General features: G+C 41.7%; 2 protein-coding genes and 1 non-coding gene across 3 annotated transcripts in view; 1 reads left to right on the top strand and 2 right to left on the bottom strand.

Moving 5' to 3' along the window:
- Window positions 1-14,118, bottom strand: part of PPP1R36 (protein phosphatase 1 regulatory subunit 36) — a 32,469-nt gene extending 18,351 nt beyond the window's left edge. Inside the window, exons 1-5 of the mRNA XM_058566870.1 lie at window positions 14,050-14,118; window positions 13,172-13,299; window positions 1,809-1,895; window positions 1,188-1,285; window positions 1,023-1,089 (exon numbers count right to left, since the gene is read on the bottom strand). Of these exons, the coding sequence (XP_058422853.1) occupies window positions 1,023-1,089; window positions 1,188-1,285; window positions 1,809-1,895; window positions 13,172-13,299; window positions 14,050-14,118 (449 nt within the window). The remainder of the gene's footprint in view (window positions 1-1,022; window positions 1,090-1,187; window positions 1,286-1,808; window positions 1,896-13,171; window positions 13,300-14,049) is intronic.
- A 4,376-nt stretch (window positions 14,119-18,494) lies between these two features.
- Window positions 18,495-21,633, bottom strand: HSPA2 (heat shock protein family A (Hsp70) member 2). The gene has a single exon (XM_058567107.1). It carries the CDS (start codon window positions 21,462-21,464, stop codon window positions 19,554-19,556), a length of 1,911 nt encoding a protein of 636 aa, XP_058423090.1. The 5' UTR covers window positions 21,465-21,633; the 3' UTR covers window positions 18,495-19,553.
- Window positions 21,634-26,524: 4,891 nt separating this feature from the next.
- Window positions 26,525-26,593, top strand: LOC131421343 (small nucleolar RNA SNORD2). The gene has a single exon (XR_009223816.1). It is a non-coding gene; the product is annotated as a small nucleolar RNA SNORD2 (small nucleolar RNA).
- Window positions 26,594-27,849: the final 1,256 nt, after the last annotated feature.

The raw sequence follows: 27,849 nt of genomic DNA, 5'->3' as shown, positions 1-27,849 counted from the left end.
AAATTCTTACTTGGGCATGCTTTCCTTAACTATACCTTCAGAGCAGGATGAAGGTGAGCATTGCAGATTTTTTTCATGATATTAATAACTACCTGTTCTAGGTTGGGTTCTCCCAGAAACACACCCTGAGACAAAGATTTGAGAGTAAGTGGTTTACTTGGGAAGTGAACTCAGGAAACATCAGTAGGGGAGTGGGGAAGTGAGACAGGAAAGGGAAGGAAGCCAACAAAGAGGGTGTTAACAAGTTCGTTATCACTGTGGACAAATGTAGTTCAAATGTATTTCAGTCCCGTGGGGGACTCTGGGAGACACTGCAGAAACTTCTCAGAGTTACCCCGACAGATGGAAGCTGGGATATTTATCTACCAGCTCCTGCTCCGGCAAAGCACTGACTGAAGGCTGCCTCTGGGCACCGACTGCCTGGTGCTCCTAGCTCGCTCTGTAGTCAGGCTGTGTGCTCCTGCCGTGGAATCAAGATGCAGGTGGAGAATCTCAGGTGTTCGCCATATGCAGCCTTCACTGAATGCTAAGGGATCTGGGTATCCAGCTCTCACTGGGCACTCACAAGTGCAACGCCACGTGAGGCACCTTCCACACGCAGCCATATGGAGACACTATTAGTTCCAATTTTGTATCTGAGGAAACTGAGGCTCAGAAAGGTCAAGAAGCTCAGCCAGAGTCACATGCCTACTACTTGTGGGGGTGCCAAACATAACTAGTGGAGAAAACCGATCTCCAGTAAATGGGTATATCCTTTAACTACTCTATAACTATAGTGCAGTCTTTACGGGACTCTGACAACATGCTCTCCATACTCCTTGCCCTGGGACTTTATTTGTGGCTCCTGTGACTTCTGGCTTCCTTTCTTAGGTCTCAGTCTTTGAAACTGAGTCCCGAGAGGATGGCTTGCATAGAGCCAACCCCATGCCCTTTCTCCAAAAATCAGATTTGTCATCATTTATCAGATGGAATTACTTCAAAATAAAGGATAAGAGGTCTAATGTGTCACAAGCATTACATACCTCATAAATGTTGTAAAAGAACAGATCCTCTGCATCTCAGTGTCTTGTAGCAAAAGCAAAGCAACAACTGAAAGGAGAGAAGATGGACGATTGAAAGAGGGACAGAGGCTCCCTTAGAGGTTCACAGCTGACAACACACACAAGGCAGAGGAAGGAGTTACTCACACTTAGCATCGTGCAGTGTGACGTCGCCCCGCGGACCTCGTTTCTCGGAGGCTTTAGGTGACTTATCGTCTCGTGAAGAAAACCTTTTATCTGTCAACCTGTTTCAAATATGACAGTCTCTAGTAGTTCTTTGAAAGGCTTTAATTGTATTTAATCTATCCTGAGGTGTACGAAGCTTCCACTATAAAGTAATGAGAGCCTGAGTGTCATGCGTGGGTTTCTTTAATATAGGGTCATTTTGGAATGCATTTTATTAAACAGTATATTTACTGTGCTGGGGTAGGAGGAATGCACACTGCCTGACATAAAATGTAAATACCAATTCCATCCAAAATACATCATTTAAATCATATATTTATGGTGTAGCTAGCATTTTCAGATTTTAAAAAAAGTATGAAAAGCTGAAAATTTGCTAATAGCCGAATTATTACAGGGATACATTTATTGGGACTATTGTAACTCCCACCATAATTGTGAACTAGCGTGTGTTCTTTCCTTGATGGGTATTTGCCTTTCAACCTAGGATAATGGGAAAGATATTTTCTCAGAGTTGTAAAGGCTTAAGCCATTCTGCTGAGAGGAGCTCTCAACAACATCGCCACCGTTGGGAAGGTAAGCTACCTGTCTGAAGCTGGACCATCAATTTCAGCAAAGTGAACTGCTTTGCCTTTCTTTCCTTTTTCCTTGAGTTCTGCTGTAGGTGTAAAACTGTAATAGAAATAAGAAAATTAGGAACTTAACCTTTTTCCAGAGAAAAACTAATCATATCATGACCATAGATTCCTCATGGAATCTTAGGACAAGCATATATTACGGGTAGAGCTTGAAGAGAATTTGAGGTACAGCAGGACTCAATTCATGTGTTCACATATAAAACAATCATTTAGAAAAAGATTAAAATTTCAGACTTTATATTCAGCCTCTATGTATCAGAAGCCTCCAGAAAACCACTGTAGACAAAACGTTTCCATCTGAAAATGTTGCAGTAACTTCACCATAAATAGAAAGCTCATGATCAGTTTGGAAGGATTTTCTGATTTACTGATTTTTTAATTACTTTTAAGCACGATCTCATTCAATTCTTACAGCAACTCTATCAGGAAAACATTACTATTACTGCAATTTCTATATACTAGAAAAGTTGAAGCTTATAAAGAGATTAAGTAACTTGACCAAGACACTTAGTAAGTGCCAAAGCCAGGACCGGGGCCCAGCTTCTCCAGCCACAGAGTCACGTGCCTACCCACCAGGTAATCCTGCCTCCCCAGCAGCCATCTCAGTTGTCACTGCTGTGAACTCTTCTAAAGGCCTTGACTATCTCTAGGCAGGTTTCAGGATCTTTTACTTAACTCAGGGTTTCTTAAACTCTACAGTCCTTGTACAAACAGTACTGAGCAGTAATGGGCCTAACTAACAAGGGACCACAATTAAGCAACAAATAAATATATACTGAGGCCATACTGTGTGTCAGGCATTGCTATAACATTGAAAAGAAGATGGTGTGTGACTAGAGTCAATGCACAAGCTCTCGGGAGTATCAGCAAATGCTTAATAGAAAAACCAAGAACAGCATTTTGAAGACCAGCAGGATGCAGTTCCTGCCTTATAGAGAGAGCATTTTCTGGGAAAATTGTGGTATCTACCAAATGTACTGGTTTGGTAGCCCATTGTGGATTATGACTTTTCTTTTTCTGTCTGAAACAATGCCACGCTGATAACGTAACCCAGAAGATTAATCTCTCTTTGCCCATAGTTAGATATATCTCTCTGTTAAGCTTAACTGTAGACGTAGTAATAGAAGCACTCTCCCCCAAACTTCAATCATTCTCTAAAGATGGATATCAACCATGGATACTCTTATTATCTTCTTGTCAACACAATAGTTTTGAAACAACTTTCTTTAAAAAATTTCTGGGATTGGTGTTCCCCACAAAGTAATCATTTTAGAGAAACACCTCCCCGTGGGAGTAATGAAGTTAATCAGTTTGGTATTTTCTTTTTCAAGTTTTTTCCAACTTCCCAGCAATATTCAGGTTGTAGAATAGGTTAGCTCCTAAAAGCATGTACATGATGTCACCTCAAGGGAATGATGTTTTTTTATTTTTCTACATTTTTTTTTAGACTATTGGCATCAAGTTGGTCAGTGGATGATTTCTATGCTCTTCCTTCTTCCTGGTGCTCCTCTTACCAGGTCTCCAAGAACGGGGTATTTAGAGGGGAGGGTGTGCTGCAATACTTGGGGTAGGGTGGAAAAAAGAAATGGAAGAATACCAAATGTCGATGATGGCTGCCTCCAAAGAGAGGTGGGGATCAGATGGGGCAGAGACCTGGGATGGTAAGGAAGAGATCTAGCTTCCACATCTGTATACTTCTGTATTATTTGAGTTTTTATAATAACAAGTATGTACTGATTTATTACCTGCATAACTAAAAAAAAAGTTGATAGAGATATATAGGAAGATATACTATGTGGTCCTATTCTATTGGTGGACCATTTAGATAGCGTTTAACAAAATACTCAAATCCTCCAAACATTCAGACATTTTCTAATGGCTCTTTGAAGCCCATTCTGCTTGCCAGATGTCATTGTGCAGATTAGTAACTCTTTCCTTAATATAACCATCCTAAACAAGATTACAAAATTGTTTTCAGGTTTTTCCTTGGATCATCACAGTGTTTCGGCCACTTACAAGCCCTTGGCTGTTTGTTACTTTCATACCAGGCTAAAGAAATCTCAGGTCACTAGCCCTCCCCAGGGTTTCTCTTCTCTAGAAGACAAGAAAAGATAGAAACACCCAATCTCGAGCTGGCTCAGTAGCGTAGTGGTTGAGTTCGCCCATTCTGCTTTGGCTGCCTAGGGTTTGTGGGTTAGGATCCTGGGTGCGGACCTACACACCACTCATCAAGCCATGCTGTGGCTGCATCCAACATACAAAATGGAGGAAGATTAGCACAGATGTTAGCTCAGGGCCAATCTTCCTCACCAAAAAAAAACAAAAAAAAACCCACCCAATCTCAATTAATGTCAAACGAAATTGCTGTCTCCTACCCTTTTCTCAGTCCCACCCCTGTAAGTCAGTTTCTTGCCCTATTAGTTTACCTGAAATGATTTCAGATGAGACAACCTTAAAATAAGAAATTTGAAAGGATATATTTGGGACTTTCTTGTAGATCAGGTCTAGGAACTAAGTCAATGAATTTAGAATTATAAAGTCATAAGTTCATAGAATTTTGGAGGGCATCTAAAAGATCATCTAGTACATGGCTGTCATTTTACTGATGGGGAACTAAGGCTCAGAGAGTCTGATCCCTGCCCCAGTGCCTGCCCTTAGCCAATAGTCTGGCATGCACTGCCAAACCTCTAGTCTTTATTCTCTGACCTCTGGTCATGCCTTCCCTACTTCACCCTTGTCTAAGTGGCTTTTCACTCGACTGAAGTCATCCTCTAGCTCAGCTGGTGAGATGGGTTTCTCTTTCTGAGTGCCCTGCCACAGCTCTAAGGGCAGCTACACTCACCGTGCGTTTGGAATCACTAAGAAGCATCACTAGTAACAACTGAAAACCCTCCTTGGAATTACACCTAAGATTGGCTCCAAACCACAGCCTGAGCTAGTTCTGTAGCCTCCTACAGTCTCCAGTCTCCCCCTCAATCTGGCAACCCATTTAGAATCTGGTCCTTTCACAGACCGCATTTTGTTGATGTGCTTTCCTAACATTACAATATAGTTACGTCATTTCTCTTTGCCCTGAAAAACGAGGAAAAAAATCATATTTTCCCTCTAGAACCCATCACTATAATGCAGAGGGCTGGACCACTTTGACTTCCACATAAGTTAGAGCTCTTCAGTGGTTATTAGAGTCTTCTCTTAGGCCATCATGAAAAACAAGAAAAGCTCAGGGCTTCTGGAGATGTAGAGTTTCTTTGGTTGTATGTCGTCAGGGGAGTCAATGACCTTGGCAAAGACTCATACAGGCTGCTGGTTCTCTCCCAGCTGGGAGTAGGGGCACTTGAAACAAGAAGGTATAGGACTTATGGACACTGTGTAGGGAGAAGCATGCTTCATGGGTCAACCCAGATGTGGCCTGTGAATAAAGGTATTCTCTCTTTAACAGATAAGAAAGAAACAAGCATGCATGCTGAAGAATTATGCAACACCCTCATTTATTCCTCACGAGGCATTATGATTTCATTTTATAGGTGAGGGAACTGTTAATTACTGAGGTTAAATAACTTGACAAATCATGACCACCTAGTAAGTGGCAGAGCTAGGATTTGAACCCAGGTCTCCCTCCAAACCACTCTCCACTGCTTCTTCGCTAACTGCCTACTAAGAAATAATGACCACCCTTTCCCCACCCATCACCGTGTGTCCATATCTTGCATGGAGGTTATGGGTATGTAGTCTGATACAGCTATCCCCTCAGTATAAAATCTGCAAAGTAAGGTAAAATCTGCCTGTGAATAGGGAGCTAGGTCTTCTCTGAGGGGAAAGATTTCCAGCGTCATTCATCCAGGAAAGATGCCAGGAACTGCAAGCTGGGGGAGAGGAAAGGGATCATCTTCTCTCCATCTGAACTTGACAATATACAGAAGTTTGTGAACTCTGGTTGGCTAGCTGGTGGCCTAGCCTACGTGGAGGGAGATCAAAACTCTGGAAGAGATTGCCAGGGTCTTAAATTGATGGGATAGAACTTGAACACCCCTGAAGTCAAGCTGTTACTTTGCAAAGCAGATTATCTGCATTCATGACACTCCAAACTACCTCCCCCACTCCCTCATTTTTAGCTCCTCTTTCTTAGTCTCCTTCAAAAGCATCTTTTCCTGGGCATGTTCTCTAAATGAGGGCCTTTCTCAGGGTTCCATTTGGTTACTCGTCTCACTTCCTCTGAGTAATTTCATCTACTCACTAACACTGATAACTCACAAATTTATATGTAAGGTTCAGACCCTCCTGTAGACTTATAAACTGATACATCTGCCTATTGGGCATCTTCGCTTGGGCATTCTACAGACACCTCAAACTCAGCATGTCGCAAACGGAACTCATTTCTCTTTAAACTGTATTTCCTACTCATATTTCCCCCATCTCAGCAAATGGGTACCAATATCCACCAGATGTCCAAGCCAGAAAATGGTGTCATCCTTGACTCCTCCATCACCCTTAGCCCTCCCAGCCCACTAATCACTTAATTCTCTAATATATCTTGAATTTGTCTACTTCCCTCTCTTCCCATTGCCATCATCTTAATTTTAGCCACCACCATCTGTAAACCGAATTTCTGCAGTTGTTTCTTAACTGATCTCCCTGCCTCCAGTCTTGCCTCCCTCCAAACTGTTTTTCATGCTGCAGCCAGAGTCATTTTTCTAAGATGCAGTTCTAATCAATCTCTTAACTCCCGCCTGTAACTCTACCCCCAGCCTACGGAACTACCTGCAGTCTCAAATACATCCCATGCCCTCTCAGGTCTGGGCCTTTGCACATGCTGTTCCTTCTGCCTAGAATGCACTCTCCTCCTCCTCAACCAAATCCCCCTTTGCCTTCTCAACTCTTACTCCTCCCCAGGTCTTGGCTTGGATATCACCTCCCCAGGGAAGCCTTCTCTGGCTCCCCTGTCCCCTGGGCTTCAGGAAACGGCCCCATTTGGGTACTAGGTCAGGGTACTTGGGTGAATGTGGTTTTCCTCAGCCCTGGCCCCAGCCCAGTGTGACAGTGGGGGCAGTTACTGATGAGCGAGCGCCAAGGAGAGCAGCAGTCTCAGGGGAAAGAGTTAGGGTCAACAGCACTCTTACCAAAAGGTTCTCATTCCAATAGTAGCCTGGAAGGGTCTGGTTTATTTTCAGTAAGGAGAGCAGCATAGATATCCCTCCCTGCACCTTCAAATTCCCAAGCTTACCTGTCTGTATTACTTCCTTCCCACCATAGTCAGTGGAAAAGCTGCTTCTATCTTTTCCAAGCTAATCTGTGTTCTTGATCCCATTCTCACTTTCCTTCTCTTCTATTCCATCTCTTCTTTCTCCCAAAACAAACAAACTTGAGATTTTCCTACCTTTAAAACAAAACCAACAAGGCCGGCCCTGTGGCTTAGCGGTTAAGTGCGCATGCTCCACTACTGGCGTTTGGATCCTGGGCGCCCACCAACGCACCGCTTCTCCGGCCATGCTGAGGCCGCGTCCCATATACAGCAACTAGAAGGATGTGCAGCTATGACCTACAACTATCTACTGGGGCTTTGGGGGAAAAATAAATAAACAAAAAAAATAAAAAATAAAAAAAATAAAACAAAACCAACAAAAATTCCCTTCCCTTAGTACTGGATCCCCTAAAGGCTACTATCTCTTTCCTTCTTCACTGCTAAACTTCCTGGTAAGAGTACTCTATCTCAGCTAGTTTCTCCTATTTATCTCAGATTCTCTCCTCAAGCTACTGTTATCTGATTTCCACCCCACTGTCCTCCTGAAACTGCTCCTCACCTAGGTCCCCAGTGATCCCTAACTTGTTAAATCCAAAGGCTTCTTTTCATATCTGCCCCACCTTGAGCTCTCTTGAGCATGTGACATTGCTGACGCCTCCCCACTCCAATCTCCCTTCTTAGACAACCTTCTTTTGCCTTTGAAGGCTTTGTGTCTCAGGGTTTTTCCTCTGACCTTTCTAATCCTTCTTTCTCTTTGGCTAGCTCTCTTTCTTTGCCTGTCCGCTATCCCCAAGAGCCACGTGAAGATACCTATCAAAACCTTCAGACGTGCACACTGATTAAGAGACATATCAAACCAACTGTAATGTATGGAATTATCCGGATCCTGAATGGAACAAACTTAAAAAATATTAGACAATAGGAGACATCTGAATACAAACTGAATATGTGATGACATTAAGAAATTACCATTTATATTTTTAGGTGTGTAAATAGTAATTTAGTTATATTTTTTAAGAGAGTGCTTATTTTTTTTGAGATACATACTGAAATATTTATAGATGAAATGATACGATATCTGGGATTTGTTTCAAAATAATCAAGGGGTGGAGTAGATTGGGGCAGATGCTGACCTTAATTGGGTGATTGTGGATGCTGCGTTATGGGTACATTGGGGTTCATTATACCATTCTCCCTACTTTTGTATGTTTGAAATCTTCCAGTATAAAAAGTTTAAAATGTTTATATTTATAAATGTTTTTTAAAAAATAATGCTGTAAGAAAAAAATGGCAACAAAATCAAACATGAAAAGACTGTAGATATTGGAATTATTAGTCACAGGATCTCAAATAAATGTAACCAGTATGTTGAACACAAAAAAATAAAAATAAGGTGGTAACCCTTAACACTGGCACACTGGTGGTCTTTGGGGGTAGAACTGTGGTAGAATCTTCACTTTCTACTTTGTACATGTACGTTTTTTTTCAATACATATATACAACTTTGTAACGAGAAAAAAAGAAATGGAAATGCAGAATATAGTAAATTAAAAGTGTGTGTGTGTGTGTATACCTACGTATAGAAGAAGATTGGGAAAGCTATATAAATAAGATGTTAACATGTTAACAATTACTCTTGCTGGGTGGGAGTAAAGGAAAAACTCAGGATTTTTCCTTCCTGAGTAGGGAAAAGCCCAGTTCTCCCCTGGGTGTCCTCCCTGTAAGTCTCCTTTACTACTCACATAAAACACTTCATTTCTGACACTTCTGGTTACCAAGTGTGTGGAGGCTTTTCCCCACACCAACAAGCAATTCTTGGATACCAGCAGGTTGTTCAAGAATTCAACTCAATTCTGACATAATCTACCCAGAAATAGCATCAGATTCCACAGGTTGAGAAATCAGTCCCACAAGTCTGCCCCCTACCAACCCTCACTTCAGATGCCAGTCGCAAGCCCAGGTTATCACCTATGCTTCTGATGGACCAGTTACAGATCAGAGGTTCCAATGACCCCCTCTTAGGGTTCAATTAATTTGCTGGAGTGCCTCACAGAACTCAGGGAAACACTTACATTTACCAGTTTCTTAAAGCATCTGATAAAGGATACAGATGAACAGCCAGATGAAGAGATACATAGGGCAAGTTCTGGGAGGGTCCCGAATGCAGGAGCCTCTGTCCCTATGGACTTGGGGTGCATCAATCTCCTGGTATGGGGATGTGTTCACCAACCTGGAAGCTCTCCGAACCCCTGTACTATTGGGATTTTGTGGAGGCTTCCTCACGGAGGCATGATCAGTTATTAACTCCATTTCCAGCCCCTCTCCTTTCTCTGGAGGACGGGGAGTAGGGCTGAAAATTTCAAGCTTCTAATCATGGCTTGGTGTTTCTGGTGACCAGCCTCCATCTAGAAGCCACTCAGGAGCCCACCCAGAGCTGCCTCATTAAAACAAAGGATGCTCCTAGTGCTCCTATCACTTAGGAAATTACAAGGGTTTTAGGAGCTCTGTGCCAGGAACAGGAGGCAGAGACCAGAATATATATATTTTCTATTACCTCATAAAGTTTTTCTGTTTTAGCTTACTCATATTTTCTGATTCTTTAAATAATATAATTAAAAAAAACTGTTTTTCATAATTTTTTAAGTAGCTATTTCCTAGGCTCCCGGCCTCAATAATTTCACTTCCCACTCTAATTTTGCACTGGCCTCTCTCATGAGGGCCAAACTCTTGCTTACTGAATTCTTGATCTGGGGTTTCACAGGCAGGCACCTCAAATCCTCCATGTCTAAAAAAGTAAACTTGTTACCTCTCACCCCCTCCACAAACTTACCAGCTCTCCCACCTTCCTTATCTCAGTGGACCATATCATCATCCACTCAGTAACCCAGACATTCTTGCCTCCTCCCTTTGTCTTACAGCAGGTCTTACCAGCTCCTTCCTCCTGCACACAAGGCCTGATTTACCTCCAGCTGCCTCTAGAATGAGTCTTTGATTCTCCACTCTCCTGCCAGTTTTCATCTGGGTCCTAGTCACCTCTTCCTGGGATTGCTGCAATAATTGTCTTGTCCTCCTACTTCTAACTTCACCCCTCCATGCTACTGTGGGAGGATGCTTTCTAGAACATAGATGTGATCCCATCATATATGCTTAGTGAGGTTTGTGGAGCGATTCCAAACAGAACTAGGTATGAGAGCAGTGACCAAATAGGCCTCAGCCTCTGCAGCTCCCATCCTACCACTGTCTTCTCCCAAGCTCCTCTGCCTCTGCCCTGTCTTGTCACCACGAACAGGGGTGACATGAGTCTCTGCAGTTGTGTCTCTACAAAAAGAACATGTTCCAGCCCACAAGTCCTCTCTGACTTCAAACCTGCATTTTAAAGTTGTGATAGGATATGCTTAGACTTTAAAAGGGAATCAGTACCAATATTTCCATCAAATGCAAACACTACCTTTGGCCTAAAACCAACACAGGTCTGCTTTCCTCTTCCTAGCACTGTCCTGAGCAGCTGGACTCCCAAGGTGGCCCAGGTACTCTGAGGTTTGCCACAGTGAGTCGCTTAGACACGAAGCAGCTCCACCACAAGAAGGCTGCTCCCCATCTATTCCTCATGGTGTCCCTTTCCCCATCTCTCCTAACTGCTCCCAATTTGTGTATACTGTCTGGAGTTTGGGTTTGGTTTTTTTTTTTTACTTTTTAAATTTAGGTATAACTTAGTAAATTTATGCACACAGTAAAGTGCATAAATCTTAAGTGGACAGCCTGATGAATTTCTTACTACGTATATACCTATGTAACTACCACCCAGATCAATATATAGGCCATTTCCAGCACCTCAGAAGGTTCTCTTGTACCTTCTCCCATCTGTTGCCAGTTAACAACCCCCCGAAGGTAACCACTTTTCTGACCTCAATCATCACAGTTCTCTTTTGCCTCTTATTTTAAACTTTTATATAAACGGAATCATACAGTATTTACAATTTTGTATCCGGCCTTTTTTGCTCAACATTGTCATACATTCTATCTTTTAAATCATACCATCCCATGTATATTCTCCAAAATTAGTGGAAATCAAGTCATTTTTAAAAGAATAATTTGCTAACAAACCAGAAAAAACTTTAGCTTATGAATATGAGTATTTTATGAATAAGAAAGTCAGTGTGAAATTATTCTCTGTGAATTTATTAGTAGGCTCATACAGGAAATAGTGCCACTTGGGGTGGGTTATTATTAGATTAGCACTGCAAATTAGTTTGAAAAATACTACAAATTAACTTCATTTACAAAGAAGGTCAATAAGTAAAAAGTATGGTCCAATTTTCATGATAAGAAGAGAGGAATGAGATGGCCTTTAAATACATGTACGGAGATTGAGAAAAGAAAATTTTGGCACTTAAAATTTATACCCGCATTTTCTTGTGCTGTAACAAGTATTTTGCCTCCTGTGATTATCTTTCTGTCTAATCCCAAAGCTATCTTGCTGTCCTTCTCCCTATCACACTCACATTCCAGAGCTGTTCAACAGAATCTTCTGTGACGTATCTATTTGAGAACAAAAACTGAAATCACTGCTCTGGAAATGACAAATTACTCAGAAATACTGAAATAAATATTCTATGAAATATAAACTTTGATTTTGACTCTACTATAACATTTAGACTTTAAATTATGTATGTTTAATTGACATTAAATGTCATTATATTTATAATGTAACTATAAATTTCATCTGCTTAGCCAACGCCATTCCTGACCTCCAGCCCCATTTGTCCAACAGCCTAAAAGACGTATCCATGTGACAATGTCACAGCAACCTCAAACACATCATCAGTTTTGCCTCTTTTATTCTGTGTGAGTGAAGGGCAATCCCAGCCACCAAGCACCCAAGCCAGACACCTGGGCGTCAACCTCAGCATCCACTTCTCCCTCCACCTTCACATCCAGGCACCACATCCTATCAATTCTATCCAAACATCCTATCAATTCTCTCTCTTAAGTATTTCTTAGTCCTGCACCCTTCTCTCTATTTCTACCAACATGGACTTAGTTCCGACTTGCACAGTTTCTTAGCTGTAATCCTCCTACAACTAGCCTTCTAACTGGTCCCCTACCTCTAGTCTTCCTCTGCTGCAATCTAGTTCATTTACTCAACATGTTCAATAAACATCTAGGGAGTGCCCACTTCGTGAAGTTCTGTAGATGGCTTCAGGGACATGAAGATGAGTAAGATCGTTCCTGCCACTGAGGGGCTTACAGTCTAGTGGAGGGAGACAGTATATGTGCAGAAAGGGCTTTGGCATCAGACAGATCTTGGTTCAAAATGTCAGTTCTGCTACTTACAGGCTACACGACTTTGGTTCAATTGCTTCATCTCCCTGACCTTGTTTCTTCAACTATAAAATGGGGATATTAACACTCACTTTCCATGGCTGTTATAAGAATCAGAAAAACATGCAAATGTCCAGGTCATAACAGGTGCACAGCAGATAGTGGCTAGTATTGTTAGTTTAGTTATATACTTTTAATAGAGTTGGTATTTTCTCAATGGAGATTAAAATTAGTTTTTTCTAATCTAATAATTTTACCTTGTAAAATTTACCATCTATTGCAGCAGGTGTAATATGGTCTCATTAATGTAAAACTTTATATCTATAACTCAAAAAGGCAATTTTATAAAGTAGTTAAGAATATGGACTGGGAGCCAAACAGACCTAGATTTAAATCATCTTAGTCCCCTTTGAGCTGTGTTATTTGGCCAAGTCACTTAGTTTTCCTCAAACAGCTTAACTCTGTGACATCGGTTTCTTCACCTGTAAAACTAGATCAACATGCAGCTGTTTCAAAGGGCTGGTAAACTGATTATCACAGTGTCTGGTACACAAGAAGTAGCTGATGAATGTTATCAGAAAGTGATATCTGGAAGGCTGTTCACCAAAATGGTTATCTCCAGATGGTGGGATTTCAGCACATATTTATTTTATTCTTTATACACTCTTCTGTATTGCTTGAATTTTTTTTTTTACCCTAAGCACACGTAAATTTTATAAAAGTCATAATAAAGTTGTGTTAAAATTTACCTTCTGAATTCAAGAGTTCTGGTTTCATCTTTCCAGTACCACATCCCTAATCGTAATCCCAATTTCTGTAAAATGAAATGATTCCAGCAAATTAAAAGTTCAATTTGCAATCCACATGTCACAATGAACTTTTAATAATAATTCCCACTAGTCGCTCTTTAACTCTATTCAATAAACATGAGAATCTTAAAGCGTTCTCTTTAACTTGAAGCTAGGATTTTATCCTTTTTTATTGTTGTTAGGTGTAGCTTCAGTAGAAAGGAAGCAAGGAAAGGAGGAAAGAAGGGAGGAAGGGAAGGAGGAAAACTTCACTTAGCCCACACTAGTTCAAGGCTCATCATAGCAATTTACCGATTAATTGGGACTCAGACCACAATGAACTAACGCCCAGGGCAACCTCAACCTTCTAGGGAAATTAGACACTCCTAATAGGAGAAGCCTGTCTAACACCGACCCCGCCCTTCGGAAGACGTCCGCAAAGAACGAGTTTACTCTCTTCACGGAGTTGGTAGCTACCAACCCACCAGCCTTTCCGCTCGGAGATCCCACCCATAGAAGGACTGCCTCCTCCGCAGTAGGACTATTTATTTTGCAACCAACCAATTAGAGGTAGTGAGGTGGAACTTTCATAAACATCTCAATATCTGCCTAGGGGAGCCAGAATTCAATTCTGACGGTGTGCCGAATACACTTGTATAGTTTTGCTTTTGCAGGCAGATATGCCCATAGCTCTTTGAGTACCGCTCGCCCGGGGGCTAAGGCGGCGACCCGCCCGTGGAGGAGGGCAGGGCCGCCGTCTGGGGCGCCGCGGGCCGGGCGGGGGCAGCGGGCCAGCCTTCACCGGCCGCCGGGGTGGGGGCGACCGAAGCGGCACTTACATCCTGCCGGATTGCGAAATGGCCGTCCAACCGCTTCCTCCTCGAATAAAACTCCGGCACCCGGTACATGGTCCCACCGAGGCCGCCTCTCCGCGTTGCCGAGGTAACCGCGGCGCGAGGGCGAGCGGGGGGCGGGGACCTGCTTCCGCTCGGGCGGGCGGCCCACCCCAGTCCCGAGAGGCGTCCGCGCCGGCGTCGCTCGGTCCGCTTTCTGACCACCTCTGCGGTGGTGGCTTATTGGCGTATCCATAGCAAAGCTGCCCAGGTGATACTTCTTTAAGGGTCAGTTCTTCATGGCCCTCCAGCCGTGAAGTAAACCACTTTACTGTTTTGTTTTTCATTAGAATAACTAGATTCAGTTCCACCGGGAAGATCCTTTTGTTCCAAACTTGACTAGTTAGCACTAGATTACGTTCAAATCCAGATTGGGACTAGGTTGATTTGTGGGGGTTGATGGGAGGAAGCATGGAAATAAGTTTTCAACTTTATAGATGTGGAACCTAGGGCAAGACAACACTGATCTTGCTTCTGTAGATACCCAAGTCAGGGGTTATCAGGATTTTTAAGGAATAATGTGTGTAAAGCACCACCCTTAATAAGTACTGAAAATTAGTGTTACTCAAAGCAAAGAACTTTGCTTTGTGTCAATGGGTATTCAACTGATATTTTTACATTTACATTTTTCAAATCACGTGTCTTGTAATTCCTTCTTGCAACTGAGTTGATAGGCAGATTCTGATATTTTTTTCCTTCCAACACTGATGTAAGCAATGCTGGATGACACTACATGATTGGGAATGCCTAATATAATCTGCGTTTGTTTTATTCCCATAGCTTAATAAGCGTTAAGAGATGCTCAGTAAATAGTTGATGATTGTATACTCCCATAAACTTCAAAAATATGGCAATAGACATTCCCCCTACGCCCACTCTCCCAGGCTCAATACTTGGTAACAATCACTGGTTATAGTGGTATAAAATTGTAATCACCTAGACTGACGTTCCACTCATTTGAGTCCATTGCTGGTAACTGTTCCAGTTGGCTCAGGTATATGGAAACGCACCTATACACTGGCAGTGCTGCTTTGAGGCTGTGGCCTCAAGGCTGGTTTATTACAAGAGGACTCACTTGCAAAGGAATAAGAACATGGAAGTCACCAAGACTTTTTCACCAAGCGGTGTATATAACTAGGGGTAAGGAGGACAGGAAGAAATAATGAGCTGAAGCTCCAGAAACGCCTAAGACCAGGGACTCTGGGTGGAATCCATTCACCACACAACCATTATCAGGAAGACCACACTTGAGTTAACCTCCTCAGTTTAATACAATGAGAAGAAATGCTAGTAGAAAACCAAAGATCTTTTATACTTCACCATAGTTGAACTTCAGGCTGTCTAATGTACAAAACTAAGGTGAAAATAAGAGTTGAGAAGCCAAACCAATGACCTATATCAAAGTTACATGACAAGTTATTCCACATGTGCTAGAGGGACATAATATTTAAAAAAAACCTTTGATAACTCTGAAGGGACCATCTTATACTTCTGTATTATCAGACCCTAACAAAAGGGAATAAAAGATTGTTTTTATGGCTCTAAATCATTATTTAAAAAGTGACCCACTCATTTCTTAGGTTAGATTTTTCACCAATTAGGTCTTTAAATGACATGAGAAATTCACAACCTAAAATGGAAATACTATAATTTTCCCTTTAGAAACAAACAATTCATGATGTTATAAAGTAGGGAAAGATTTTTTTTTTCCCCCTAATTAAGGGAAACTTCTCAAGGGCATATAACATAGAACTAAGTTGCTGATTTTGGATTTTAGGCCCAGGACGTTAACTGAATATAATGCATGCTTATACTATGAAAAAGTCATAATGGACAAGTTTTCATAGTGTTAATAATTCTACCTTTAAAAAATCAATATGTCAGAAAAAAAATTAACATGTCAGAAAACAGCAATGCCAGTATTTGAAACAGCAACTCCGTTTTTGGTTGCTTATTTCCCCAATCTTGAATTCACAGACAACCTAATCGATACCGAAAGGGGTGGAGGAAAGAGCCTATGGCTTCTTGATTTGTTCTAAAAGAAAGACATTTCAGTATTAAGTATCACCCTATTAAATTTCAGAAATGCATATCCCCTAAAATATTTCCATTCAAAGAGCTATATCAAGAATAAATACTTGCCTTTTTTCCTACAGATCCATACTTTTTCAAGACATGAAATTCTGTATCTGATCTTAATGCTTAAGGATAGTCTGAAACAGTTTTCTCATACCTATTTATAAATTAAATATAGAGAAGCAATTGAACATTCCTCTTGTTCTTTAACCTAAACATATATATTCCCTTAGCAATTGTCTTGTGACATATGGATTTGAGATTCTTTAAAACTTTAATTCCAGTGTTCAAAAGCAAGAGGACCATGCCTCACAATACAACTTTTATAAACTACATTCAATTTAAAGGAGATGAATGCCTTATCGTGGGCCTAGTATTTGAGCTTCATAAAGAAAAATCTTTTGATTTCATCTAGATAGCCAGGTTGTATTCCTGTTTAAAATTACATATAGGATAAAGAAATTCTCATTAAGTCTCCTTGACATATTGAATAGATGATTCATTAAATATCCCATTATGCATGTTAAGTTCAAATATGTAAATGGCATTAATATCTCCTAATATACAAGTTTTAATGAATTTCAATAATATAAAATTAATACTATAAAAAATTTAGTGAGCTTGTTTTGAAATTTCACACATCTCAAATACTGTAAACAACCTATCTTATTTTGACAAGTGTCTAGTTTTATTGCCTCATACAAGGACAATTATGTTAATCCGACATTCAGGTAAGAAGAATTTAAGTGCCTCTTCTGAGAAATGTATTTTTTCAATCCCTTAGTAGTCTATGCATATTGCATTTGCTTTAGTCATGACCACTAGTCCCTAGTATATAACTCACTACTTTCAAGTTCAAGTGATGCTAATTATTCCTGAAACTGCAATTTAGCCTCATCCTAACACCAAGTACTTTTTTCATTGTCATTTGACTATGGCTGACCTAACATCTGCTAAGGAGTTCCCAGGAGATATCGGGTTACCAGTTTCAACTGCTCCCTAGAAACATTGAATGGCTGCTTTGGTGCCTTTATCTTAGTAATATTCACATCTAGGTAAATTTGAGAAGACAGAATTAGATAAAAAACACTCAAGAAGGCTAGGAGTTGTACAAATTATTTTTCAAAATAAAAGAAAATGAAGTATCTACATAGATTGATATTAATGTTATAACAAGTTACCGGAGGCCAGGCCACAGGATCAGAGAGACTACCGTTGGTCATTTTTTTGATGCTTTAGAAACTAATTCCTTCTAAAGTGAGGAGTAAAATGAGTCATACTAATACCAGATTGCTCTTACAGAAAGACTCCCTTATATTTTGAAGTTAGAGCAAGGGATAAACACTTTCAACAAAGGACTAATAAAAGGTTAATAGAATGGGTATTATCTTGGTAAAAATTCATGTTAAATGTCACTCTAAGGCTACTATTCATCTGATTCTATTAGTACCCAGTTAGTTTGTCAAATATTTATGTGCTGCTATCTGTAGTCAATGAAACACCCTTTATGCCTCCTGCTGAAAACTTTCCACCAGCATGGCACCAGCACTGAAAAACCCGAGTTACCTTCAGCTTTTCAGAGCGTAAAAAGCAACTACCTTTAAAAATTGTTTTAAGCTTATTTTGAAGCAATTTCACAATTGCTTTTTTATCTTCCTCCCCTCACCCAAATGAGACTTCCCAAAAGAAGAAAAAAACTTGTATGTACATAAGAGTCAGCTCTTGTGTGAGAGGGTCATTACCAAAGTCCAATGTTTTTAGGCTAATTTGTTCTCTAGTTTTTATATTACTTCAAAAATTAATCTCTCTGCATGATACACAAGAGTCCACTACTAAATTAAAAATATAACTTCTATAATTCACTGTTATCTTATGAACAACATGAAGCAAATCTACATCACTTGGAAAGAGATATCAAAATGTCTACGTGTGGTGAAAACATTAGGTTAAATATGTCTTTTCCAATCAGCTTTACCGAATTTCTCCCAAGTTCCCCTAAATAGATTAAATCAGAACAAAGCAGAAGTGGCATTCCACTAAAAAGTAAACATGAACCCCCTTCTCCCAAGGATGTGGATTTTAAAGCTTAAGCCCAGGATAGTGGATCCCAAAGGGTTGCAATATTCCTATCTGTAACAATCTCAAATCAGATACACGGGAAAATGGACAAGTTGCATATTAAAATACAAGACTATCTTGCAGTTTGTCTTTTAAAAAATAAACCTATTCTAGTGATTTAAGGCAGGTATTGTAAAAGCATTAATTCTCAAATCAGGAAAAAAATATCAGAAAAAAAAATTCATATTATCTCCCCTATCCCCCATGAAATTGTAACTGCTGGAAACATATCCTTATGGAATTTGCCATAAACTCAGAAGTTGAGCTGTTTTACTAGAAAATTAAAGACAAGTTTGACTAAATTTGGACTCGATATTAAGTGGCTTTAAAGTTTGCCTGCTGTCTCTTATTTCAGGCAACCTGCATGACACAGAAAGCAACTTGTTTCACACTACCTTGGGCTATTATCAGAAGATAACTCCTGCCCCAGCTTTTGTTAGTTTAGAGAAAGAATCATTTTATACTTAACCCCAAAACATAGCTTGTATTTTGCTGGAATATTCAGGTGGATTTTCACTTGAACACTTAAGCCAAGCCTTGGGAGTTTGGGTACACTGGAAGACCCCAGTCTGGTTTCTGTATTAAAAGAGGGAAAGAAGTTTACCCAGATCTTCTCCCCTTAAATTGTTGGTAATTCAAAGCAGGCAACTCATCTGAGAATTAAACAAGATAGGGTTAGATAAATTTCACCTCATACTGATATCTTACTTAGTTAAAGACCAACATGGGTAAAACAGTAAGAAGGGAAAATTGAAAACTCCAAGACAGTAATTTTGAGATCAATTTCAGCTTTACTTTAAATTTGTATTTATGCATTTGTTTGCAAAAAGAATGCCTGTCCTTAACATTACTGCAATATTTTTAAAGTAGTACATAAAAATAAACAACTCACGCTTCTATATATTTTATTGTTACCAAGCTTCCACAGAGCATGTGTGCAAACTTCAGGTTTCCCATCTCAAACAAATCTCTATGCACAAACTAAGCTAACCAAAAACGCTCAAGTCAGCAAACACGCAAAATGCATTAAAGAGGAACCTCAAATAATGTTTTTAAAAATCAAACTTTAGAATTAACCTTTTATAATTAAACTAAGTTGTTGCACCTTTCCTTTCATATGCATACACCAGGCTAAATACTTCCAACAATAGATCTCATAACTTGGCACCAGGACATTTCAAAGAACAACAAAAACAAAAGGAAAAAAAAAATAGAGAAAGGAAAATAGGTTTACGCTGACTCGAGTGCAAGCTTACTTAGTCCACTTCCTCGATAGTTGGTCCCCCGGAGGCTCCAGAACCGCCGCCGCCGCCAGGGCCGCCTTGGTAAAGTTTGCTGATGATGGGGTTGCACACTCTTTCGAGCTCTTTCTGCTTGTGTTCATACTCATCTTTCTCTGCCATCTGGTTTCGATCGAGCCAGCTGATCACCTCCTGACACTTGTCGAGGATCTTGTTTTTGTCCTGCTCGCTCATCTTGCCCCTCAGTTTCTCGTCTTCCACCGTCTGCTTGATGTTGTAGGTATAGGACTCCACGGCGTTTTTCGCCGCGACCCGGTCGCGATTGGCCTCATCCTCCGACTTGTATCGCTCCGCCTCCTGCACCATGCGGTCAATGTCGTCCTTGCTCAGACGACCCTTGTCGTTGGTGATGGTGATTTTGTTTTCTTTACCGGTGCTCTTGTCGGCGGCGGTGACGTTGAGGATGCCGTTGGCGTCAATGTCAAAGGTGACCTCAATCTGGGGGACCCCGCGGGGTGCTGGGGGAATCCCGGTCAGGTCGAACTTGCCCAGCAGGTTATTGTCCTTGGTCATGGCCCGTTCACCCTCGTACACCTGCACCAGCACGCTGCTCTGGTTGTCTGAGTAGGTGGTGAAAGTCTGCGTCTGCTTGGTGGGGATCGTGGTGTTCCTCTTGATGAGTGGGGTCATGACGCCGCCAGCCGTCTCGATGCCCAGCGACAACGGGGTCACGTCGAGTAGCAGCAGGTCCTGCACGTTCTCTGACTTGTCCCCGATGAGGATGGCTGCCTGCACCGCGGCTCCGTAGGCCACCGCCTCGTCGGGGTTGATGCTCTTGTTCAGCTCCTTGCCGTTGAAGAAATCCTGCAGCAGCTTCTGAATCTTGGGGATGCGGGTAGAGCCGCCCACTAGCACGATCTCCTGGATCTGGCCCTTGTCCAGCTTGGCGTCGCGCAGCGCCTTCTCCACCGGCTCCAGGGTACCACGGAACAGGTCGGCGTTGAGCTCCTCGAAGCGGGCGCGGGTGATGGACGTGTAGAAGTCCACGCCCTCGTAAAGGGAGTCGATCTCGATGCTCGCCTGCGTGGACGAGCTCAGGGTGCGCTTGGCGCGCTCACAGGCGGTGCGCAGCCGCCGCACCGCGCGCTTGTTGGGCCCAATGTCCTTCTTGTGCTTGCGCTTGAATTCCTCCGCCAGGTGGCTCACCATGCGGTTGTCAAAGTCCTCGCCGCCCAGGTGGGTGTCGCCGGCCGTGGACTTCACCTCGAAGATGCCGTCCTCGATGGTCAGGATGGACACGTCGAAGGTGCCGCCGCCCAGGTCAAAGATGAGCACGTTCTTCTCGCCGCCCGTGCAGCCCTTCTTGTCCAGGCCGTAGGCGATGGCCGCCGCCGTCGGCTCGTTGATGATGCGCAGCACGTTGAGGCCGGTGATGGTGCCCGCGTCCTTCGTGGCCTGGCGCTGCGAGTCGTTGAAATAAGCCGGGACGGTGATGACCGCGCTCTGCACCTTGCCCCCCAGGTAGGCTTCGGCGATCTCCTTCATCTTGGTGAGGACCATGGAGGAGATCTCCTCCGGGAAGAAGGTCTTGATCTCCCCCTTGTACTCCACCTGCACTTTGGGCTTCCCGCCCTCGCTCACCACCCGGAACGGCCAGTGTTTCATGTCCGACTGCACCGTGGCGTCCTCGAACTTCCGTCCGATCAGCCTCTTGGCGTCAAAGATGGTGTTGGTAGGGTTCATGGCCACCTGGTTCTTGGCGGCGTCGCCGATGAGGCGCTCGGTGTCGGTGAAGGCCACGTAGCTGGGGGTGGTGCGGTTACCCTGGTCGTTGGCGATGATCTCCACCTTGCCATGTTGGAAGACCCCCACGCACGAGTAGGTGGTGCCCAGGTCTATGCCGATGGCCGGGCCGCGGGCGGACATGCTGACAGAAAAACGGGCAAGCAACGTTAGGCGAGAGCACCAGGAAAAGTCCACAGCGTCAACTAACGGTCGCTTCGCACCACACGCCGCGAATGCCACCAGCGTCTCCCGCTCCCTTCGCTCGGCTCCTCGCTCTTATATCCGACTCCCTGCCGCCTTCTGGAAACGCCCAGAGCCAATCCGCTCCCAGGACCGCCCGCCACAGGCTTGCTGGGTCCGAGTGACCCGCCCCTTGGCCCAATAGATTTCAAGTTGGGTGAGGGGCGGGACCCCGGTCCGCGTGAGGAGGCCAGGGACGGCCGTTATGCAAATAAGGCCCCGCCCACGTCTCCCAGCGGCCCGGGCCGGCAGCGGCTCCGGAGCGTTAGGCTCGCGCTCCCCTCCCCCGCCAGGTGTAGGCTCTGTTTCGCGATCTTTGCCTTTCCTAAGGCGGGATTCGTCGACGTCCTCTGGACTGGCAGGGCGCACGACCAATGAGCAGTGCGGACTCCCAAGTGGGGTGGGGAAGGAATGGCTGGGGCGTGGCCGGGGAGGAGGTTCGAGAAGCGAGATGCGTAGGCTGCTCGCTCAGGCCGTAAGGTCTTAAAGACAGCTCGGGGCCAGGTGTCTCGACGGACCTAACACGCAGGGCCAGGGCTATTCATTCTGAGGTGGTTGCATCGAGGAAATAGAGCCAGAGCCGGCTTTTTTCTCCCGCCAGCGCCGTTTAAACTGAGGGGAGAGGGCTTGGACGCGGCCTGGGCGTGAAGGCGCCTCCCCCCAGGCGGGGACAGAAAGCAGTGACTTTGAAGTTCCTGGGACCGGCGGTCGGCCTCCAGGGAGTTGACTTCTCGTGCTTCGCAGCGTCTCAGTGCGTGTGAGCGCTCGTAGAAACTGCCTGGGGCGCCTGCGCGGGCGGCCTGCGGCGGGGGAGACGCGAGTGGCTGCAACTCGTCCTCCCGGCGTTGCAACTCGCTCTGCCTCGCTTCCCATTTTCCTGCTTGTCCTGCCACGTTAAGCCTCCTCATTTCGTCTCCTTGTTCTCTCCACTGCTTTCCTTATTTTCAGTTTCAAGTGCTTTATCCGCCGCTCTAAGTTCTTCGCGGGGAAATCTATAAATTCATCAGAACCCGCACGTTGAAGCACCATCAAATGACCCCGTCAGTCTCCGCACGATTCTCACCCCCAGCACACGCACAAGCGATCGTGGTAATGACCGAGTCACGTTTGTGACTGAGCTCCACCGAATGAGATTATTTTCTTGAGCTATACTGAAGTTACATTAGAGGCATAAACCCTCAGAGGAGGTAGATAAAAGGAGCGCAGTTCCTTCTATCATGTTGAAGAGAAATATAAGAATAGGTCTGGAGGTACTGTCTGGCACCGGGTGATAGGAGGAGGAAGCAGACTCCTATAGAAGGGCCCGTGAAGAAGACAGTAACAAAATCGCTGCAGCAAAAACAGCGATGACACTTCATTTTATGGGGGGAAGCTGTAACAGGTACCTACCATGTGAAAGTAAGAAGACAAATGACATGGCCTGTCTGTAAGAGGTTGAGCGTCTAGTGAAGAGGTGACCATAATTCGAGAGGAGTCTTGAAAGAATGGTGCTGTGGGCACGCGAAGGAGGGGCGCTTCCAGAGGGGAAAGTGTGTTGGCGAGGGCTTTCTGGAAGAGGTGACATGCCTGAGCCAGGCTCTGAAGTTTGCCAACCAAGAGGAGATGAAAGGCGTTCTTTACATAGGTTGTAGCATGGGCAAAGATGAGAGCAGTGTGTGCCCGAGCAACTACCAGTTCCGTACAGATTAGTGTCTCTAGAAGGGGAGGGATGCAAGCAAGAAATAGTCTCTTCAGGTGGACAGGAGCGTTAGGTGCTAGTCTTTTTCCTGAGCCTATGGGAGGGGAGACCATCCTGCGAAGCAGGCTAGTAAGGTATAGCCCCTATCAAAGTTGTGTGAAACTGGTGGAGAAAAGTTTTTGCTTGAGAAACACAAAAGTTGTCGTTGACCAAAAAGTAATGTTGGCAGAATCCTATAAAGTCAACAACAAATATCTGTTTCTTTTAATCTGGTTGTATATGTAATTTCCAATCTTTAAAAACACATTTGCTATTAATTAGTTAATCTCATTGGTTAAACAGTACAAGTTTTAACCACAATTTCCATCCCCTTTTCCATGAGAGAAGTTAAAGAAAAATTTTGAACTACAAAACCTTTTAAAGAAAATATTAGGAAAACAAAGATAAAACCAAAACGTTTTTATTGAAGCTACCTTAAATTGTCAGTACCTATCTCTTGATTTTATTCTTGAAAATTCTTGTCTTTTATGTAGTTAAAAAAAAAGAGGGACTCAGTGGACTGGAGAGCAATACAAATTCTTTTGGGATTTAGAGACAGGGTCCCAGCTACAACTGAAAGCAGAAAGAACTGTGAGAAACACAAACTCTTCAGATCTCTGGCATTCAGACAGCCCTCATACACTTATCTCAAGCAAAGCAAGATTGCAAAAAAAAGCAGACATGCCAGTTCTTCACACATGAACACTAGAATGAGAGCTTCAGAAGGGAGAGGTTCTTCAGCACAGTAACTATGTACTATCTCTGTGCACAGTTATTACAAACAAATCTGGCAATCTAACCACCACATTCATCTTTAACACAGTTTTCTGAAACCACAGTAGCAATTTTATCTGCATTTTCATTAGCTATATATATTTTTTCTGCTCTAACCTTTCACCTAGTAAATTAATATTTCATGTTTCATACTTTAAATGGCATCCTGAGCTTTTCCCAAAAAAAAACACAGTATTTTGATTTTACATGAAATAAACTTTTGCAATACAAGAGCATTATCATATACTGACCATTCTTGGAATTTTTACATTGTTCCATATTTGTATTGATTTTTTAAAAATCTTGTTCTTTTCTCTTTGATGGATGTGGCTCAGAATTCATTAAAAACATATCCCATTAAAAATTATTAAATTAGCAAATTTATAATCAAATAATATTCATCAGTACCAGCAATGGTGCAGCAAAACAAGTAAAGCCTACTGGTTGGAATGTAAATTAGTACAGTCTTTCTGGAGGGCAATGTGATGATATTTTTTCTTTACCTTAAATATGATCATACCCTTCATTTAGCATTACTCTTTGTGGGATTCATCCTAAGAAAATAAAACATGCAGGTAGTATTATTTATGATAACATTAAAAAGGAAATGGCTTGGGCTTGCCCCGTGGCTTAGCGGTTAAGTGCTGGCGCTCTGCTGCTGGCGGCCTGGGTTCGGATCCCGGGCGTGCACCGACGCACTGCTTCTCCGGCCATGCTGAGGCCGCGTCCCACATACAGCAGCTAGAAGGATGTGCAGCTATGACATACAACTATCTACTGGGGCTTTGGGGGAAAAATAAATAAATAAATAAATAATTAAAAAAAAAAAAAAGGAAATGGCTTAAATATCTGACAATGAGAAAATGATTACCTAAACTATGGTACATCTGTATGATGAATTATTATGTAGACATAAAAATTGCTTACTAGAATTTTAATGACACAGGAAAAAGTTCTTGATATAATTAAGTGGAAAAATAAGACACGACTTTTGTATTTTATTATCCTATATATAGGATAATCTTATATAGATGAAAAATGCATCAAATTGATTATCTCTAGATGGTAAGATTATCAGTAATTTTTCTAAATTTCCTTATTATACTTTACAATTGATTTTTAAAACTTGACTTTATTGGGCCGGCCCCGTGGCTTAGCGGTTAAGTGCGCGCGCTCCGCTGCTGGCGGCCCGGGTTCGGATCCCAGGCGCGCACCGACGCACCGCTTCTGTGGCCATGCTGAGGCCGCATCCCACATACAGCAACTAGAAGGATGTGCAGCTATGACATACAACTATCTACTGGGGCTTTGGGGGGAAAATAAATAAATAAATCTTTAAAAAAAAAAAAACTTTATTAACATTTCATTGAAACAAAGTTCACGAATCCTACTGCTTACGTAGAAATTACAACTGATTTTCAACAAGTGAAATCTGTCTGGCAGATTATAAATTCTCCAGTGTTTCAAAATATTTTTAAAATCCAAAGACTGAGGTTCCACACAGTGTGGAAGAAACAAGAGCTTTAACATCTGTCAAACCATCTCTAATTAATTCCCAGCATGCAGAAGAGTACCTGGAACACAGTAGGGATTCACTAGCTCAATGTTTATTAAAAGTGATCTGAGGCACATTATTTGACCAAAAAACGTGAAATAATAACTTCATTTTTTTCCTGTACAAGAGGAAGATTCTTTGCCTCCTTCTTATATTTCCGTACTAAATAATACTGCAGAGATCAAAAGTTGAAACTAATTCCCATCTGAAAATATTTTTACTAGAGATACAAAGATGAATAAGACGAGGTCTAAAACTATGTGCATGGGTAGTCCGACCTGCCCTAAGGAGACTGAGCAAGAATAAATTTTTCCAGAATTACTAGGAAAAAAATTTATGGATTTTCTGGAACCCTCTCAATCCCCACTCAGGCACAACCTTCAAAAAGATTGTGGATTGTTTTGAGGAGGTAACATTGGCCTGAAGAGAAGGTAGAGTAAGCAGTAGCCTGTAATTTGAGGACCTATGAGCAACCTGGAGTCAAACTAGTTATTATATTTAAGATCTCTATAAATACTGCCATTTTATAATTCTTTGGAAGTACCCTGTCCCAAAGTATTTCTCCAATCTGTCACTATAGGAAAAATTTCACCATTTGTTTCTTTGAGCATTGAAAAACTCAGTCTTTAAAAATTACAGTTAAACTGTAGACACATAGTAGTCTGCGGTAGGACACTAGCAGGCCTGGTATGGAAGGCTATGAGACCCAAACCCGGAAGAGAGACTTTTCCAGAAGAGAAACGAATCTATGACAATAGCAGACAAATTGTGCCCACTTCATTTTTGTAGTGAATGCTAACTTCTAGGATAGACTTTTGTGGAATAGTCTGAAATAATCGGAAAGAAGTAAGGCTGTTGTCTTATACATGGAGAATCAGACTCAATATGCTATTATTGTTAATACTTATTAAATTCTTATGAAATTATGGCAATCATCTTTCAAGACTGACCTGAAATGAAGAGAATACTCATTGCTGATCACTTGGGGGAAAAAAACAACTTATTAAACTCTTACACTGAAAATAAACAAAATGAATTATACTGCTAAGGAAGTTATTTCTCTGAATAAATTATGTTTGCTATTTTGAGAAATGAATTAACCCTCTGAAAGAACTAAATACTATGCCGGTGGATTTTTATAAATAATTATTTCTTTTTGTATTATGAGGAAACCTAATTAATATGTTGCCACCTATGTTTGCCATGAGATAGTACTTTTCCAATCATTCTATATTGAAAGAAACCAGGACTTGGCAATAAGAATTTTAGTTAATTCTCTTTGTGCGCTTCTTAAGCCGCTCAGGAACACCATAATTATATCAGATACTTTATTATTTTGGTATTAGAGAATGGAAAGAGTTGGTGATAACTTCTCAAATAATTTTTTAAAAGAGCCAGGTTGAAAAAATACAATATAAATAAAATATACAGACAATTTAACTTCTGAACATAGAGGAGGAAATTTTATTGGATAAAAGCAATGGATTAAAAAATGTAACAAAAATTCTCTATGTAATGCAATAACTCTATTTTATACTAATATACAGAAAATAATCACATTATAGAATGCATTTATATCACTTATAATTATTGTAACTCATTACATTTGTAGTTTAGTACAGTCAAAATTTAAGCCATATTTCTTTGTAAATCTAATTCCACCACCAGTCAATCAAAAATTATTTGTCGAGTCTCCACTATATTGATCTGGCACCTTTAATTATTGGTAATATTCTTTTATCTTTTCTGTTTCCTGTTTGTTAGAAGTCTGCAGTTCTATATGCTTCCTTATGTTTCCAAAAGAAAGTAGCTATAGCCTTTTTTTGGAGTCTAACAATTCTCTAAACTTGTTTTATTTCTCTTAAAGCAGTTGAATTCATATGAATTTGAAGTGTTTAGTGAATTTCTCTTCTCTCTTCTCAACCCTGTACCCACTATCACATTCTAATTAACTCTGTCTCTGATTTTTTTGTTAGTCTAATTATTAGAATGAATAGTCAAGTTATCATCCTACTTTATAGCTAGAGACTTTAAATGACTTAACTTCTGCATATACTATTATGTATACTCTAAGTTAGATCTCTTTGTGCAACTCCTTATTAAAACACTTGAAGAAATAGGCATAAAAACAAAATAAGCACTTCTGAAAATATATAACATCTTGATATTGCACAAGAAACAATAATAATAATAAGGAATTGGGTACACAGTTAACCAAAAGTAAAACTACAAGTATATTC

Source organism: Diceros bicornis, chromosome 24 (assembly GCF_020826845.1).
Source record: "Diceros bicornis minor isolate mBicDic1 chromosome 24, mDicBic1.mat.cur, whole genome shotgun sequence".
Taxonomy (NCBI): domain Eukaryota; kingdom Metazoa; phylum Chordata; class Mammalia; order Perissodactyla; family Rhinocerotidae; genus Diceros; species Diceros bicornis.
The sequence above is the reverse complement of the archived record's forward strand: the minus strand, read 5'-3'. Positions and strand labels throughout refer to the sequence as shown.

Excerpts from the sequence above, each read along its gene's own strand:
- HSPA2 (XM_058567107.1), bottom strand. The coding sequence starts at position 21,464 with ATGTCCGCCCGCGGCCCGGCCATCGGCATAGACCTGGGCACCACCTAC.